At 37.0% G+C, this 18279-nt stretch overlaps 1 protein-coding gene and 1 non-coding gene across 6 annotated transcripts in view; one reads left to right on the top strand and one right to left on the bottom strand.

The window, feature by feature from the left end:
• The window catches only part of RPS6KC1 (ribosomal protein S6 kinase C1), a 212595-nt gene that overhangs the window by 85238 nt on the left and 109078 nt on the right, over positions 1-18279 (bottom strand). For all 5 annotated transcript variants that reach the window (XM_060131314.1, XM_060131349.1, XM_060131322.1 and 2 more), the window contains one exon: positions 5535-5650. In XM_060131314.1, the coding sequence (XP_059987297.1) occupies positions 5535-5650 (116 nt within the window). The remainder of the gene's footprint in view (positions 1-5534; positions 5651-18279) is intronic.
• TRNAG-CCC (transfer RNA glycine (anticodon CCC)) lies at positions 7512-7584 on the top strand. Its single transcript has one exon. It is a non-coding gene; the product is annotated as a tRNA-Gly (tRNA).

Here is an 18279-nt window from a genome sequence, read left to right as displayed (position 1 = left end):
TGTATTAGCTACTATATCAGAAGATGCCTAGAGAAGCAAGGAGTTCAAAACTTAAATACAGAGGGTGAGGAGAAGGGAAAGGCAAGAATATATGATAATCCAACAGCCTTCAAAACCAAAGATGGCAAGTATATATCACTCAACTGCTCAAGCCAATGGCAGACTCTATTAGTCCCACACTCTGTCTTGCAATACAGCCACCACCAGTGGCTAGAGTTAGCACAGTAGTAAAACCTATTTACTATTCCTGTTCAACATTGTCTAAATGGTTAAGTTAACCTTACCTTTGTTTTCATTTTTGGGGTTTTTGAAAGCTGTTGTTTATCCTGCCCAGAGTCTCTTTCACTCGGTATTATTCCCTTTTCTCAATGAGATCTATCTCAATTCTTACCAATCTGTTAGTGAGGTACTTTTCAAACTTTAACATGCATGCACATCATCTGAGGACCTTGTAAAAATGAGATTTGGATTCAGTAGTCTTTGGTGGAGCCTAAGATTCTGCATTTCCAAGAAGATACCAGGTGATGCTGTGCTGCTGGTCCACCAACCACATGTGGAGTAAGGTTAGCTACTCATCCTTAAATAACCTGAGAGTAAGTCAGCATTATTTGGGAGGGAACAAGCCATCAAGGACAAAAGGAAAGCTCTACAAAGAACATATCAAGAATTCCGCTCTGAACCACGATAGCCAACTACACTAGTTTCTGAACTTGGCTTCATCTGTAGATTTTTGGCTTTGCCGAGACTTTCACTGGCAACCTATTAACCCTCAATACTCAGTTTCCTAAAAAAAGTCTCTCTTACATCACATTTCAAGCACAACTCTTAACTGCAGTCCTATTACTGATTTGGAATGCCCCTGATTTCTATCTTTGCTTTGCCCATGTTTCACTAAGGGTGACACAACACTCATTTTAAAATATTTGCTAAAGAAGAATTGAGAAATACCAATAATACCAGTAAACAAAATGCACAACAGAGAAATATTTTCAATATTACAGCAACTATACTCAAAATCCACAAAATATTCAGGAAAGCCATACATTCTACAGTTGTCCCTCAGCATACACAGGGGATTGGTTCCAGGATCCCCACAAATACCAAAATCCTCAGATGCTCAAGTCCCTTATTTAAAATGGTGTAGTATTTACATATAACCTACACACATCCTCCCATATACTTTAAATCATCTCTAAACTACTTATAATACCTAATGCAATGTAAATGCTATGTCAATAGTTGACAACAGGTGCCAAATTCAAGTTTTGTTTCTTAGAACTTTCTAGAACTTTTTCTCCCCAAATATTTTCGATCTGCAGTTGGTTTAATCTACAAATGTGGAACCCGTGGGTACAGAGGGCCAATTGTATTTTCATTCGTACCTTGTAATTGCAAACAAAAAAAAGTATTCGTGCTTTAAAAACTACACAATCCTTTATGTCCTAAGTTTAGACCATTTACTGTCTTTTTCTAAATTTCACTGATCTTAAGTTTTAAATTCCTAGAGCTAAAAATAGCAAATAAGCTATTTCAAGTCTTTTCCAGAGAAACCCTCTCTAATACCAATTCTTAAATCATTCAAAGTCACCAACAATTAAAAAAAAAAAAGGAAAAGAAATCCATCTCCTTTAGTTAAAACTGCACCTTTAGTTCAAATAAAGCTCATTTCCTTTTTTTCTCAGACTTGCTCCTTAAGTTTCCTCAGAGCCTTTTAGTAATGAAGTAATGAAGAAAAGAAAGAGTAGGAGAGTGCTTTTGCTCCTTTCTTTCCTTTTTTGAAAAGGATATTATCACCAACGACGGGGAAATTCGGAACTTTTTTATTTACCATATAAGAGTCTCAAATAAACTCAATAAAGCAAAAGCTTGAACTACCACAGAAAACTCAGGTAAAGTGAGTCATGACCTAGACTGCACCAAAGGGAAAAACAGTAATCAACAAAAAATTTCAAACCCACAAAGGATTCCTTTATTTTCTTATTCAACCAGATGAGAAAGAAATATTTGCACATGTATTCAAGAAAGGAATAATATCTGCTCTGCACAGAATTTAAGATTTATTAAAAATCATTTATATCATTCTCTCATTGTGTTGGTTGAAACTATTGCCCAAAGATGGCTAAAGAAGAGCAATAATAAATTCACCAAGCTCATCCAGAACCTCTAGAAGACATTTAAGTTAAATTACAGATAAAAAATAATCAAGCATATCTCTGACCTAAATAAGGGCCAGATTTAAGAGTAAAATACAAAAGTGAAAATAAAAAGAAAATCCTTACCCTAAAAGAAAAACATCTTGCTCTATCAGGAAAAACTCTTCTCTAACCTCCTTGCCTAAGAACTGAAAAAAAATCTTAGCATATCAAATCTGATTCACTAGGTACCCCTTTTTAACCCTTCCTGATACAAGTTTCCATTATTCTACATGGCTCTCACAATCCTCTCTAACTTTTGTTTCCTCAATTACGTACATATTTTGGGTCCTCAATTATGCTTTAGGGTTTGCAAGAGCAGAGACTGTGTCATATCTTTAATATAACTCCAAAGTATATCTAGTTTGATACTGTATACACGCAGAGTCATAACAGAGGCTTAATGAATTTATATGAACCTAATACAATCAGCTTTCCTATACTAGATCTCTTTTTGTTTTATTTTCATTTGAAGCTATGCTTGAAGGAAAATTCTGACTGATATACTTCATGGTTCCTTTCTCCAAGTCAAAAGCTATACAGCAGGCTTTATATATTTATTTGCCTAATAAATTATTGCTCCATAAAATGACTGTGGGAAACTGTAACAGGGGATACATCAATGGAGAGTTTGAATGAGTAAGTATAAGTAGAACATTCAAAGTTAACATTAATAGAAAGAACAGAATACTGCTGATTTTGACTCCCTAAAACTTTTAGAATATGGTTATCCCTTGAATAATACGGGGTTGGGGTGCCAAACCTCCCCACAGTTGAAAATCCTAATATAACTTATAGTAGCCCTCTGTATCCACAATTCCTCCTGTATCCATGGATTCAACCAACTTCAGACTGTGTAGTACTGCAGTATTTACTGCCGAAAGAAATCCACGTGTAAGTGAACTCGCACTGTTCAAACCCATGTTGTTCAAGGATCAATTGTATTTATATACAAGATGGATTTAGTAAAAGTTCATAGAGGCGCATCCTATTTACTACATTTATGAGTATCCCCCAAACTGGATGGAGAATATATGCATCAGGATAGCACACAGGGTAGGTTGCCAACTCCACAGAAAATAAGAATCCAAGTAATGTTTAGATAAATATTCCATTTAAAAATGATAAAATTCAGGGACTTCCCTGGTGGCGCAGTGGTTAAGAATCCGCCTGCCAATGCAGGGGACATGGGTTCGATCCCTGATCCGGGAAGATCCCACATGCCACAGAGCAACTAAGCCCGTGCGCCACAACTACTGAGCCCGCGTGCCACAACTACTGAAGCCTGCGCACCTAGAGCCCGTGCTCCGCAACAAGAGAAGACACCGCGAGGAGAAGCCCGCGCACCACAACGAAAAGTAACGTGCGCTCACCGCAGCTAGAGAAAGCCCATGTGCAGCAACAAAGACCCAACACAGCCAAAAATAAATAAATAAATAATAAATAAATTTATTTTTAAAAAAGATAAAACTCAATCCTGCCATTTGCAAAATGAATGGACCTAGAGGGTATTAGGTATTAGGCTAAGTGTCAGGGAAAAACAAATATTGTATGATTCCATTTACATGTGGAATCTAAAAGACAAAACAAATGAATAAACATAACAAAACAGAAACAGACTTATAAATACATAGAACAGACTGGTGGTTGCCAGAGCAGGGAGAGGGTGTGAGTGAAACAGGTGTGGGAGATTAAGAGGTACAAACTTCCAGTTACAAAGTAAATAAGTTAGCATAAGGAATATAGTCAATAGTATTGTAATAACTTTATATGGTAACACATGATAACTAGACTTATCATGGTGACCATTTTGTAATGTATAAAAATATTGAATCACTATGTTGTACACCTGAAACTAATATAAGTCAATTATACTTCAATAAAAATAAATAGTTTTTAATTTTAAAAATTAAAAATAAAATTCAATAGTGAAACATTAAAGGAAATAATATAATTGAAACAACGATGAAAGAAAACAGGAAAAGATTAGCAAACAGAATACAGAGTCACAGTAATTAACAATCTGAAAATGAGTCAGCAGCTGTCTTACTTAAATACATTCATTATGTTAGAACAAGTAACAAAAGTATATTACTTCTAAGTTGGAATATACGTTTTTGTTCTAAAAAGATTGGCCAAATGCTTAACAACAAAAATTCTTACACTAATAAGTACAGTTCTGATAACTGTATGTTTTAAAAGGGCACACAGAAAATGAAAAGGCCTCAGAAAAGCAGCAAAAAAAGTTTTAGTTGTCCAATGAACCAAGATTAAACAATGGGCTATTTTTAAACTAGAAAATTGAGACATTTTATAATTTTCAGAAAGTACAAAAAGCATTTAAAAATGTGGGAAAAGGTATATAAAGCAATATATGAGGGGAGATGAAAAATAGGGCTAATGCTTATTAAGCTAGTCTAAAAAGCTTGGCTTATAGGCTGGTCTTTTTATGAGGTAGGCACTTGAATGTTCACATGTGTATGTACGTGTGCATCCACATATGAGTGATTTTTTTTAACTCATTTAATCCTAACTACAACCTAGCAAGGAATTACTATTATCCTCATCATTCAGATGTAGAAACTGAAGCTAAGAGGTGGAGTTAAGTATCTTGTCCAATCTTCCATGGCTTCAAGGGACAGAGTTGAGATGTGAACAAGCCTGCCTGCCTCTTAGATCAATTAAGAAAATAAACACTTTCTCCCACCTCTAGAAGGTATAAGTCTTAAATTGCATCAGAAAAAAAAACTTAGTTTCATATAAAGTAAAAAAGAAAAAAACAGAAAAATTTCTTCCAGAAATTTGCCAAATCCAGATGGACATAACATAAAAACAGTAATGATAAACCAAAATGTTTCTAATGTTTTAAACATTCACCTGCTTTCCAGACAAGACTAGGGGTAGCCCCAAATAACCTAAATATCCCTGTTAGAATTATACCTTTATAATTCTAGGTAATCATAGCTGCTACTTGCAGGACTTATGCTTAAATAATCAGTTTTAGCATGAATCAATAAACGGTGCAGGAATAGTATAAGAGTCATAACTTAACTTTAAAATTCTCAAATAAAATTCAGTATAAATTACTGTCATTCTACACATGGTGATATTAGGGATGGAGTAAAGAATAAAAGGCCGAGAAAGAGAAGGAGAAAGTGAGTCCCATTTTATTCCACTTTTGGTGGTTTGCTTTAATGCTTTTCTTCTCACCAACACCTTGTAAGAAAATCACTGATAAAATTCCAAAGACCAAAATGCTCAAACATTCTAGTTAGAAATAAAACTGAGAGACAAAACAGCAAAAATGGCTAAAGAAAATATAAAATGAAACATAAGACATACCTGAGATACATCATCAAGTTGAGGTTTCACATAAAGGCTAGAGAGACTCTCTGCTCGCATGAGATATTCTGCGGTTCTTCTCTTCACAGCTTCTCGACGAGTAGGGCTTGACTCTCCTAAAAGGAAAAAACAGAAGTCAGGATATGTGAAAAATAAATAAACTTTCTTTAATCCAAACTGAAGATTAACTTCCTTTTACCCAATTTACCATTTGTTCACATTTCTAACTGAAAAGAAGAGAGAGATCAAAATTGGAACAGACATCAAAGTTATTCATATCAGCAAGGTCTAAAGTTATTCATATCAGCAAGGTCTCTAGATGAATTTCATTTATCTAAATTCTGAAATGCCCCTGTTTAAATATGTATAGAGAACTTGATGTATTTTATAAGAGGAGCCGATATATAAAGAATGTAATGTAAAAAGCTCTGTGGACAAGAGACCAGCCTAGCCCAAACAGTATACGATTGTCCAACTCAACAAATAGGACTAAGTGCAAGAGACATAATAAAAGCTGTGACATGGATGTGATATGCTATAAAAGTACCACCAAACTGGAGAATAAAATTATTTAGGGTAACTCTAAATTCACTCTGATTTTTGTAAGCATCAGGGTTTATTCATTAATAACAAATTGTCACCCACCTTACAACTGAAAACAATAATGTGATTTAAATCCTTGTAATATATTATGTGAAAGTGAACAAGGATCATTTACCCTGCTGGCTCTCAGTTTCCCTAAGGAAAGGGTATTCAAAGTGGCCTCTAAGAACTCAAGATCTCAAAAAGGAGGTGTTATACTCCTGGATCTCTCCTCTCCAGAGTGCGATGATCCTATGCTTTTACCCATTTTATATATATACTCGACTATAATATAACATTTCATTTGAAGAAAGGATTCCATGGCTGAAAGTCAAAAAGTCTGAAACCACTGTACTATATGATGTCTAAGGTTCCTAGCATAAATAATATTCAATACTATTCATGACTCATTTTTATCAAAGCACTTAATACACAGTACTGTTTTTATAATTCACCCTATGCATCTTCTGAATGAAGTTAACCAAAATGTAAGTATCACACAGTGGACAGTACCCTGGATTATATTCCAGAAACCCTGGTTATCTGAATTCTGGCTCTGTCTCTCGTTAGTCATGTGTCCGATGATAAGTCATCTCAACTCTGTGAACCTCTTCCTCATTCTCTAAAATGGAAATATATACCTCAAATGACTGTAGAGATTAAAGGAGACAACATATATAAAAGGTACTACAACAGAGCCAGTGCTATAGGAAGCAATAAGTTGTAAAGGTTTTCAATCTTGGTTTTTCTCTCAAAACCAAATCCTACACAATAATGTCACCTGGTTTCCTGAATTAGAAGTGAACTGAATTACAATAAACCAGATATTTTTCCCCAAGAGAAAAATATTTTTCTACAGGCGGGAAAACCTCTTCTTATTTCTGCCTGGAACAACATCTTCTATTTCTTCTGGGAAATGCCCCTTTCTCCTCCCCTTCAAACTCCTCCACCTCTTCCCCCAACCACTACTAACCCTTAACAACATGGTTTGAATGAAAGCTGCTACCTTATTTCACATCTCAGCCCCTCTAGTCACTACTTGTCAGCCAAGGGTGAGCCTCCCTGTCACAGCAGGGCCAACCATAGAACCCCATCCTCTTGGCCACAGTTGGAGAAGGGAGAAATTGGCCCAACACAAACTGGACCAATCAGTCCTTCTGTGTTATTGACGCTGGAAATAAGAGAGTGGGAAGTGCCAGCAGCCATAGTTTCTGCCAAAGCAAAAAAAGAGACACAAATACGAGAGACCAAAAAAGAAAACCTAATGTGACTGGGGTCCCTGATTTCAGTTGAACCTACAATCCTGCCATTTGTTCCCTAAGGTAGTGGATTTTGTCACATGTAAACCAAAGAACGCTGAGTGAATACAGACCTCTAAGAAAAAGTACAGGGACTTCCCTGGTGGTCCAATGGCTAAGACTCTGCACTCCCAATGCAGGGGGCCCAGGTTCGATCCCTGGTCAGGGAACTAGATCCCACGTGCCGCAACTAAGAGTTCTCATGCCTCAACTAAAGATCCCGCATACCACAACGAAGATCCTGCGTGCCACAACTAAGACCCAGTGCAGCCTAATAAATAAATAAATATTTTTTAAAAAGAAAAGAAAAATTGCAACAAAGTTGGGATTGCAATTTTGCTTATATACCTTTCCTTTCACAGCTTTTATCTTACAACTCCATCTCTTATCTCCTTTATGAGTAGTAATTCACAAATATAACTGGTCTTGGTGAGGGATGGGGATCTCTACTGCCTTTTAACTGTGGGAACAATCTATATTTATTAATTCTCCAACTCCTCAAACCTCAAATAAAATGTCAGTATTGCTTCCTGCCTCTGTCCTTAAAATTTACTTAATTTCTAAACCCAAGGTTTTTATTTTTACTCGGTTGAAAAATGGATATAATCTGTGAAAATCACCTAACTATAACATATTTTGAAGATAAAATGTGCCACATAAATAAGAAACATTCACTACTTCAACACACTGCTCATTCTTAGTTTTGAGCTTATTGCTCATAGACTCCAACTGCTACTCCCATTACCATTAGCTCTTCTCATTGCAGGTTATACCTTTCAAGCCCTAATTTAAATCCCCATTTAGAATTTTTGGTTCTTCTTAGGCTCAACTCTAACAGAAACTATGGCAATTTAGGGTTTTTTTCTATTTAATTCAGTGTCATTAAGCTTTAATAAAACTTCAAATTTTTCTTTTTCAAAAAAATCAACTTGAGGGCTTCCCTGGTGGCGCAGTGGTTGAGAGTCCGCCTGCTGATGCAGGGGACACGGGTTCATGCCCCGGTCCGGGAAGATCCCACATGCCGCGGAGCGGCTGGGCCCGTGAGCCATGGCCACTGAGCCTGCGTGTCCGGAGCCTGTGCTCTGCAACGGGAGGGGCCGCAACAGTGAGAGGCCCGCGTACCGCAAAACAAAAACAAAAACAAAAAAACAAACAAAAAAAATATTTTGTAATCAAATTTCTGCTTTTTAAACTTTTGGTATTTCTGTTGCTTTCGAGGCAGTCACCATAGTAACAGAGAAACAAGAACCGGAAGCCAGCAGTTGAAATGGACTCCTGCTGATGATAGTGGTTCCGCTTCCATGGAAACAACAACGAAGTGATGGAAATACTGGAAGGCTTTTTAAATGTAACCTTAAATATACATACTATGCCTCCTTCCTTATCAGCCCCTTAAAAGTAGGTCACAAGCACTGCTGATCAATAGCGGCAGCCAAGGATGAAAACCACCTCTTGCAGATTTCTGCTGCAGGATACTTACTGAGGTTTTTGAGTACCAGAAAGAAAAGATTCATCTATCGATTTCTAGAATAATTCCAAGTAATCAACTTATTCATAAATATGACTTTAAACAGATTTTACTTGATCAAAATTTTTGACTCTAACCGTCTTAATTTCTTAATCTTCATTTTAAGACACACACGCAGCATATAATGATTATTTTTCAAGGAAACTAGGTTACCTGGAATTCAACTTTTAATCCCATATTAGGTCATGTGGCTATTATTTCTTCAGTAATATATCTAGGGAGACACTTAATAAATGCTTTTAAAAATGGATACGTATTTAACATTCTACCTAGGGACTTCCCTGGTGGTCCAGTGGTTAAGACTTCACCTTCCAATGCAGGGGGTGTAGGTTCAATCCCTGGTCGGGAAGCTAAGATCCCACATGCCTCGGGGCCAAAAGCCAAAACATAAAACAGAAGCAATATCGTAACAACCTCAATAAAGACTTTAAAAATGGTCCACATCAAAAAATCTTTTAAAAAAATAAAAATTCTACCTGAAGATAAACCAATACCTTCAATAAGTTCTCTACATTTCTGTTAATCATTCAGACAGAACAAGAATTTCCACTGTGCTTTGGCATTCAAAAGAGAAAAACTGCTTCCATTATTTATTTACTAACCTTTATGTCAAAAAGTTCTGGTGTACCATAGAAGATGTCTTATCTTTATATATCGTGTCAACCCATATTTCTTTACCCGAGATCAAGAGAAAGAATAGAATTAGGGTGATTATAAAGTGTGATTCATGAAAGAAGAGAGTGTAGCTGAATAGAAATGAGCAATTTCAAAGTTGTCATTGAAAATTTTTGAAAACTGCTATCCAGCAGTCCAGAGCACCAACCCTGACTCAATTTACTAAGAGAAATTATTATAGAAGGCACAATCTATAGATAATAGAATTGTGAAATTCTAATTTACCCAAGAGACCATCACCATTTGGTACTCCTTCACTATATCTAATTCATTTAATATATTACCTTCCTTTTATAACTAAGGAAATTGAGGCTCAGGGATGTGAAATGCCTTTCTCAGTCACAAAGTTAAATAAGAGCCTAAACCTAAACCAGATCTTATGCTACCACACTTCAGGTAACTGAATTTGAATTAGATTATTCTACTGTTACTGAGTAGAGCAAGAAAAATACAGAGCACAGGACAAGTACAAGCGAGTATGGGAACAAAGATGAAGAGAAAATAAAGGTAAGGAGTTGAGGCAGGAGCCTATCAGACAAGATAGAGTAGAATCAGAGAGAAGGAAAGACTGAAGAAGATAGACAGGCACACAAGAAAATCAGAGCTATGAAGAGGTACAAATTTCACACTATGTAAAAGAGAATGGGCCTCTCTGAGAAAAAGTGGGCTCTCAAACATCCTTGTAACCCAAGGATTTCCTTGGAAAACAAAGGTCCTTATTCATTTACCAATTTAAAAAAAAAAAAAGGCATTTTTACTCACAGAAATAATGAAAATCAGTTTCACGAACTAGAATAAAAAGTTAATTCTTCCAATTCTGTTATTCTACCCTTAGTCACTAAAAAGAATATAGCTACTGCCTCATCATTGATTCAACAAAAGAAAAGCAATGTTAAAGGAAGAACTGGCCACGTCAGACTTCTTGAAAGCCAGTATGTCTACATTTGTACTTTATGGGAAATTTTAAGGGATTTTCAAGAGTATTTTGACCATACTTGATTGTCTCCACATGCACAGAATTTAATCCCCATATAAGACTCTACTTAGTCACATCTTATATTCCTATGTCTACTCCACACTCTCCAGTAGGCCCTACTGGAGGCTCTATCACTTTACTCTTGGTCAAGCATGCTTGGTTTTCATTCAGATTTATCACATTAGGAAGAACATCCAAATCAACCTGGGTTTGCTGGGATAAGTTTTTGTTTGTTGGTGCTTCCTTTTTTTTTTTTAAACAACTTCAGTCACATAAAAGAATATATGCCTGTTTGAGATGGCCTTGGTGGTTAGAGTTTTTTTTTTAAGTGCTGATTTATTATATTCAATGGGTTTTTTGTTCTTTTCAGGTAAAGCCTACCATTTCTGACTTATGCTAAGTGTTCTGACAACAAAAGGCAACCTTGAGAAAAACTGTAATTTACGGTTCTACACATCACCCACAAATCTAGAGCCATCAGCCTTTCCGTGAATAACAAACCTGGTCAGTCAGGGAATCTGCTTCCCATTTGCATTTAACCAACCCCCTATTAATGTTTTTTCTAAACTAAGTGTTATGTGAAACCTAGAAGTTCAAAGAGTCACCAGAGAATAGTAAAAGCAATAATCACGATAACAGTTGTGCCCAGGCATTGCCTCAACTATAATTGCTTTCAATGTTGTTTACGCAGTTTTTCTGCCATTAAAAAAAGAAACAGGGCTTCCCTGGTGGCGCAGTGGTTGAGAGTCCGCCTGCCAATGCAGGAGACACGGGTTCGTGCCCCGGTCCGGCAAGATCCCACGTGCCGCGGAGCAGCTGGGCCCGTGAGCCATGGCCGCTGAGCCTGCGCGTCTGGAGCCTGTGCTCCGCAACGGGAGAGGCCACAACAGTGAAAGGCCCGCGTACCGCAAAAAAAAAAAGGAACAAACAGCCCAAAATGGAGCCACTAAACCCATGTCACCAAACTTTAGAATATCTAACTTAATCGCAGTTTCAACCTTCCCCAGGACTGGAATCTTAACCAGTCAGCTGGAACTTCCTCGTCAGCACCAGGGAGGTAACCAGCCAATAAACGTTTTTGTCTCCCAAAGGAAGGTGTATTGCTCAAAATAATCTTTTTTTGTTTATGACTTCCTTGTCCCATCCCCTCTTTGGCTTTAAAGACCTTTCCTTTTCTGGAGCTCCGTGGAGCTCCTTTCTACTTGCTAGATGGGATGCTGCCCGGTTCAGGAATCAATAAAGTCAATTAGATCTTCAAATTTACTCAGCTGGATTTTGTCTTTTAACAGATATGGTGTCAGTGTCAGGGTCCAAAGTGAACAAACTTCTGATGGCATTCGAGGACAAGAAAGACAGGTGTGGTATCTGTGAACCCCTTTTTGCGTTCACTGTCTTTCTTTCAGCGGTAAGTTTCTCTCAATTCTGAGCTCCTTTCTCTTTGCATCAAGCTTCAGATATAACTGGCTTTCCTTTACAGAGCAAGACAGCTTGAGCTGGTGGACAGTTCTGCCCGGAACCCAGGTCCCTAGCTTTATCATGGACTGCAATTCCCAGGTTTTTGAGTGGAACCCCCAACCCTTAATTCTGTCCCAGGATCCACTTAGGTACTGTTAGCGGCAATATGCAGTTCCCTATTTATGTGGGGCCCCCAGTCCACAGCCCACATTTGTTGAGATCTGCTGGTTCAATGCTTTCCCCAGTCCAAGGTCCCACATCCCACATTGGGGAACTGGTATGGTACACACAGGGCCTTTTCTTGGTTAGGACTCAGTATATACTAAGGTACACATTTTTTTACCTTACTTTATGTAGATAAAGGCTAAATGCTAATAGGAATCTCAGAAGTCAAAACAGCCTCAAAATTGATGCATAAGGGTTGAGCATTTAAGATCTGTTAGAATACCCACCACCTAACTCAAAGACTCCCAAGTTAGGATAAGTTGGTCACAGAATGGGTTACTGACACTCAGTCACTTGCCAACCTTAAGAAAATTTCCACTCATAGAGGTACACTGTAAAACACCACATAATCCCCAAGCCTATGACACACCCCTCTTAGGTATTAGTTTGGCTCCAAGAGACCCAAAGGCCTAGCTAAAAAAATAAAAACAATAATGGGATCCTTAAAATCCGAAGACTTAAGCACACCCTTCTGGCATACCTGCTTATTTTATGTCTAACAACTACAATCCTGGAAACTGTAGATATCTACAAAAATGGCAAAATATTACTAAAAACAACCCAGAATTACAGTGGCCATTATGGGGAACATTCCAATTAGACAAGATCATTCACTTAAGAAGTGCACTTAAAAGTAAGAGTTCCCCAATTAAACAAACAGAATAGGATACATATTTTAACTGGTATGCAGTAGCTTCCAAAGGCTTCAAAATGCCAAAAGAACTTTATTGAAAGTTTCATTACAAAAAGCTAACAAAAAATTAAAGACACAAGAGGTACCTAAAACAAAGGAGTATAAGGCAGACACAGAACTTCCCTGGTGGTGCAGTGATTAAGAATCTGCCTGCCAATGCAGGGGACAAGGGTTCGAGCCCTGGTCCAGGAAGATCCCACATGCCATGGAGCAACTAAACCAGTGTGCCACAACTACTGAGCCTGCACTCTAAAGCCTGCGAGCCACAACTACTGAGCCTGCGCACCACAACTACTGAAGCTCACGCGCCTAGAGCCCCTGCTCCGCAACAAGAGAAGCCACCACAATGAGAAGCCCGCGCACCGCAATGAAGAGTAGCCCCTGCTCACTGCAACTAGAGAAAGCCCGTGTGCAGCAATGAAGACCCAACACAGCCAAAAATAAATAAATAATAAATAAATAAATGTATTAAAAAAAAAAAAGACAGACACAACTCCTACTGCCCCCTCTGTCTTCCTTTATCAAGTACTCATTCTAGTAATCTTCTGTTTGAATTGTCTTTCCACTCTGAAGAGACTACAAGGCCATAAACAAAAGTCCATCAAGTTAATGGCCATACAGGAACCCCTATGCCTTTGAAAGAAAGACCCTGTAAGGATCTCTCTCAGAGGTAATGAGACTGAGGATTTTCTGGTAAATTGCTACATCATTCCCTTAAACAACCAAGGGGAAACGGAAATTAAAAATTAATTTAAAACCTTGCCAAATTCTGGTAAATATCAGAGATACATTCTCCACTTAAACCACACTCAGACCTTGCAGGTGGGATCCTGGAAAAACTGGCAGAAGCCAGTTGAGGGTGAGAATTATTACCAGAGTCAATTCTGGATCTCTGTCTGTAGTACCCAATAAAGAGAAAAATAAAGTATCTTTTGCAGCCAATTAGGGGATACCTCTTAAGTCCAAGGGGTTGGTCAATACTGCCAGAAATATTTACTGTTTATCTAAGCTGAAAACTGACAAAATTTTTTTTTAATTTTAAGTAGCTCTGTGGTCAAAAGTTGGCCAAACTGGAAGCTAATATACGGAGTCTGCTAATAACTGTTTTTTAAGGCCTTCTCCCCTAAACTAAAATAATGTTCCCAGCAGGAAAGAAAAAACTTCTAAAGCCCTTATAAAAGGACTTATGGGTGAATCAACCTATGATGTCATTTAAATAACAACCCAATTCCTTGTGTAACTGAGAGCAACTGTCCTTATCTTACAAATCTTTGCAAAACTAGAAATGCAGCTCTAGAGGCAGTCCAAAATTCACCTATTCCTTTTTCCAATCCCCAAACCTCCTCTATTTATCTTAAAAGACTTGTAACTTACATTCTTTTCTTGTGGCTTTGAGATGTAAATATTAAAGTACAAACTTCAGAGAGGTAGTTCTTATCAGTTAAAAAAAAAAAAAAGAGGGGGAAAGGGGACAGAGGGTAGGTCACTTGGAACTTGAGTAATTGAGAAATCCCAAGTGTACAGAAGCTATGAGGTCCCTGTTCGCATCTGTCTACATGTTCACATGTGCCTATATACATGTGTTATAGATATATTTTCTACCTCTGGATAGTATTGCCAAAATTAACTTATAGAAGAGCTCTGGGGCTTCCCTGGTGGCACAGTGGTTGAGAGTCCGCCTGCCAATGCAGGAGACACGGGTTCGTGCCCCGGTCCGAGAAGATCCCACATGCCGTGCAGCGGCTGGGCCCGTGAGCCATGGCCGCTGAGCCTGCACGTCCGGAGCCTGTGCTCCGCAACGGGAGAGGCCACAACAGTGAGAGGCCCGCGTACTGTAAAAAAAAAAAAAAAAAGAAGAGCTCTATTTAACTGGCTTACAACAAAAAAAATTAAGTGCTTATATAAATCGTGTATTCATAAAATTCTTAAAAATATAAGAAAAGTTAACCCAATGGTTTTGAGGTTCACTCGATCTGAGATAATCTTTAGTAAGTAAAAGCTCATTTTAAGTTTGTTGATTTAATTAAAACAGACACGTCTTTAAAGTTATCATACTAAAAATAATGTTGATATACACCTTTTATTCAGCCTAGGCCAACTAAAGATCAAATAAGTTCATGTTATCTCTTATAAAATTTGTCAGCAAGAAAAATGGCTTGGGATGAAGACTGACATTGTCTAATGTCTCATGACGTTTTTGTGGGCAGTCTAAACATAATTGTTAAAAACAAGTAAATGAAATAGATGTCAGTAGGATAAAAAGTTTTTAGGTGAACTTTCCAATAGTTTCTCCAAATCTTTTTGGTAACCTGAAATTTTGTTAACTTAAATTAAAGGACAGTCATTAAGTATCTAGATCACTTCCAAACAAGGTAAAGTACTGAAAGATTAATTACTGAACATAGGTTTATCTAATTTTTGCTTCTTTTTACAGAGAAATTCAAGGCATTTTGGGTCTATTGAAAAGCATGTTTTATGCCACACTGAGAAACTGTCTATGAGAAAACACATTTCTAGAAATTATAAGAAGTATTTATGAATCTGCCAATCCACAGAATGCTAATGTAAAAGATAGTTCATAATTGCTTACTTCCCAGTTTTCACTAGAAATTAAAGGTTTCTAAGGGTTAAAAATTCTCATGTAGGTAATTAAAACTACTAGAAATAATAAGGAAAAGGAATTTTATGTGTGATCAGGACTGGCTAAGATTAGAATGAATTTGATTAAGTTTCAATACCAAAAGTAAGCTGGTGTAAAATTAGAATTTGAGTTTCTCCCTATTAAAAGGGACAAAGTGTTCTTGGACTACTGGTCTGCTTTTAATAGTAAGAGATTATAAAAGGTTTTCCTTTACCTTTTGAACAATCTGCCAGGGCCAGGGAGGAGGTGGGGGACACAAAGATCTTGTGTCCTGTCAAAATCATCACCTATGTTCCCTGTTGTCTTTATCGGGTCTTTGATTTCTTAAACCTAGTCCTCTGGATATTAAAAAAAGTAAGTTTTGCTCAGAACTATGTAACCTATATTTGCCTGTAAAGTCTTTGTCACTTTGGTTCAATACATAAGCATTGTTTCATAGTGTCCTATGACCCTATTTGACCAAGTGTTTTTAAACCGTTTGATATTTTTTACAAAATTCCCAAAAATCAAATTCTAAAAGAAGTCTTCTGACCTCTAACGTTGGGATTTTTCCAGAGGGCCCCTGGCATATCTCAAAAGATTTGTTCTCTCTTCTCATAAAAAGACATGTTAAACTAATTAGACTTATTTGATATGTTAAATTACATGTGAAGCATTGAGAAATAAAAATACTAGGCCTTCTTTATGTTCTATTTATATAGGTATATAAGTATTCTAAAAATTGTATGAAGTTCCTAGAAATCTGATATATGTTAATATCTGACAGTTATAATAAAACATTATAACACATATAATGACATTATAATAACACAATAATAAATCTGATAATGTTATCAGTCATAATTCTAGTTATTGTCTTGGAGTGTTGTGTGTCACAGAAATAACCAAATTCCCTTGTCAACTGAGCTGTAATGAACTCTAGTCAGATCTTTAACCACGGGCATTTTAAGTCTTTTGACATTTACAGACGGTTATTGTTTTACTCTGATGCTTTTGCTAAAGCGTTCCTACAAAAGTGTTTCTTTTTTCAGAGAAATTTCTAGAAAGGATTCTGACAAGTACTCTAGGATACTAGTTTCTGGTAACTTTCAGATAATAACACCAACTGGTTAAGAATTTATAGAACTCTAAGGAAAAACTGGATTCATAAAACTGCTAACAAAAGATGAAGATCAAGAACTAATTACAGTGTAAAGCAACTATACTCCAATAAAAATTAATTTAAAAAAAGAAATAATTACATAGAACTGAATGAACTGAGGAAGATGATTATAATTTTTTATGACTTTTTGTTTAAAACATTGCTGGTTCTTTTGTTTTTCCAGGTTTAAGGAAATTCTTTTATCTCTTCTTTTAAAGCTATCAGCAATTTGGTAACATACATTTGTGAACTAAAGTGGAACATTTACTTTTTCTCCCTACTTGATCCCACCAAAATTCAGAAACTCCTGAGTATTCTCTTCATGGCAATAAAGTTCATTATTTGCATAAGTTCAATAAGAATCTGTTCTCACTGTAACAGAACACAATTGGAAACACTGGCTATATTACCAAGACTTTAACTAGAATGTCATATTTGACAGAAATGTGTATACACTCAGATATGACCAGACAGCTTTAAGGAACTGCTTGGAAAAATTGGCCTGGTGCCTTACTTACAGGGTTACCGTCAGCCTTACCAGTTGAGTATGGAAGGTTATACTTCCTGACAGGCCCAGGAACCTTGAAAAGAGAGGATTTCACTCAAACTGTAGGTATTGCAGGTAAAATCTAGTGATGATGCTTGGATTGGCTTCCTAGCCTCAAAGGCTTTTAAGAGTTCAATCTGAGATCCCTCATGAAAAGTTCCACCAAAGCAGTCTTAAAAAGAACTTATACAATCAATCACTATTCTTGCTGCACTTATGAAAATAATCAGGCCAAGTCTAATGCAAACTGATTAGTTTTACTGTAATTATCCTTAAAAAAAAAAGTGGGGATAACTGTAGGGAGAAAAATTATGTTTGCACCTTTGTCTATTTTAGAGTAACCCTGTTAACTGTCTCTGAGGTTTCGTTATACACCTATAAACTGAACTAGATCCTAAATTCTTCTAGTTTCCTCAAATATCTGGCTACAACTCTCCAAACTAACATTTCTAATTTTCTCCCACCCTTCTAATTTAAAGTCACTAAAGCCTTTGTTTTAAAGGCTGCCATTGAATCTCCTATAAGAGACTACAAGGGACTATAACCAGGTCCTCTTCCCTGCCCAGATGGCAGGGAAGTCAAACTTCAGAGACTTGAGCCTCGGATATATGTCTCACAGCTGAAGAAGGCTCCACCTGACCTCTGGTCCTGTACAGACAGTAAGGACCTCTGAATCAAATTGTCAAGGAAGAGAAGTAGCTGACATCAAGGTAGATTGCTTCTGCCCATGATGCTGGATCAAGACTTCATACTTTAACAAACATGAAACCCTTTATTCTTGTCTTTCTTTCATTTACTCTGGAATTAGCCTGGAAAAACATTTCCATATCTCCCAGTCCAATGCTAAGCAGAGTAACATCTCAGACTGCTGGATTTGTCACCAAAGATTCCGACCTATCCATGATACTAGAGATCTCCTGGTCCTCCCTGTGACCAATTTTTCTTCTATTCCCAATGTCACTGGAAACTATGATCAACACCCC

The sequence above is a fragment of the Lagenorhynchus albirostris genome, chromosome 2, assembly GCF_949774975.1.
Source record: "Lagenorhynchus albirostris chromosome 2, mLagAlb1.1, whole genome shotgun sequence".
Taxonomy (NCBI): Eukaryota; Metazoa; Chordata; class Mammalia; order Artiodactyla; family Delphinidae; genus Lagenorhynchus; species Lagenorhynchus albirostris.
Note: the sequence above shows the minus strand (reverse complement) of the source record. Positions and strands in the feature narration are given on the sequence as shown.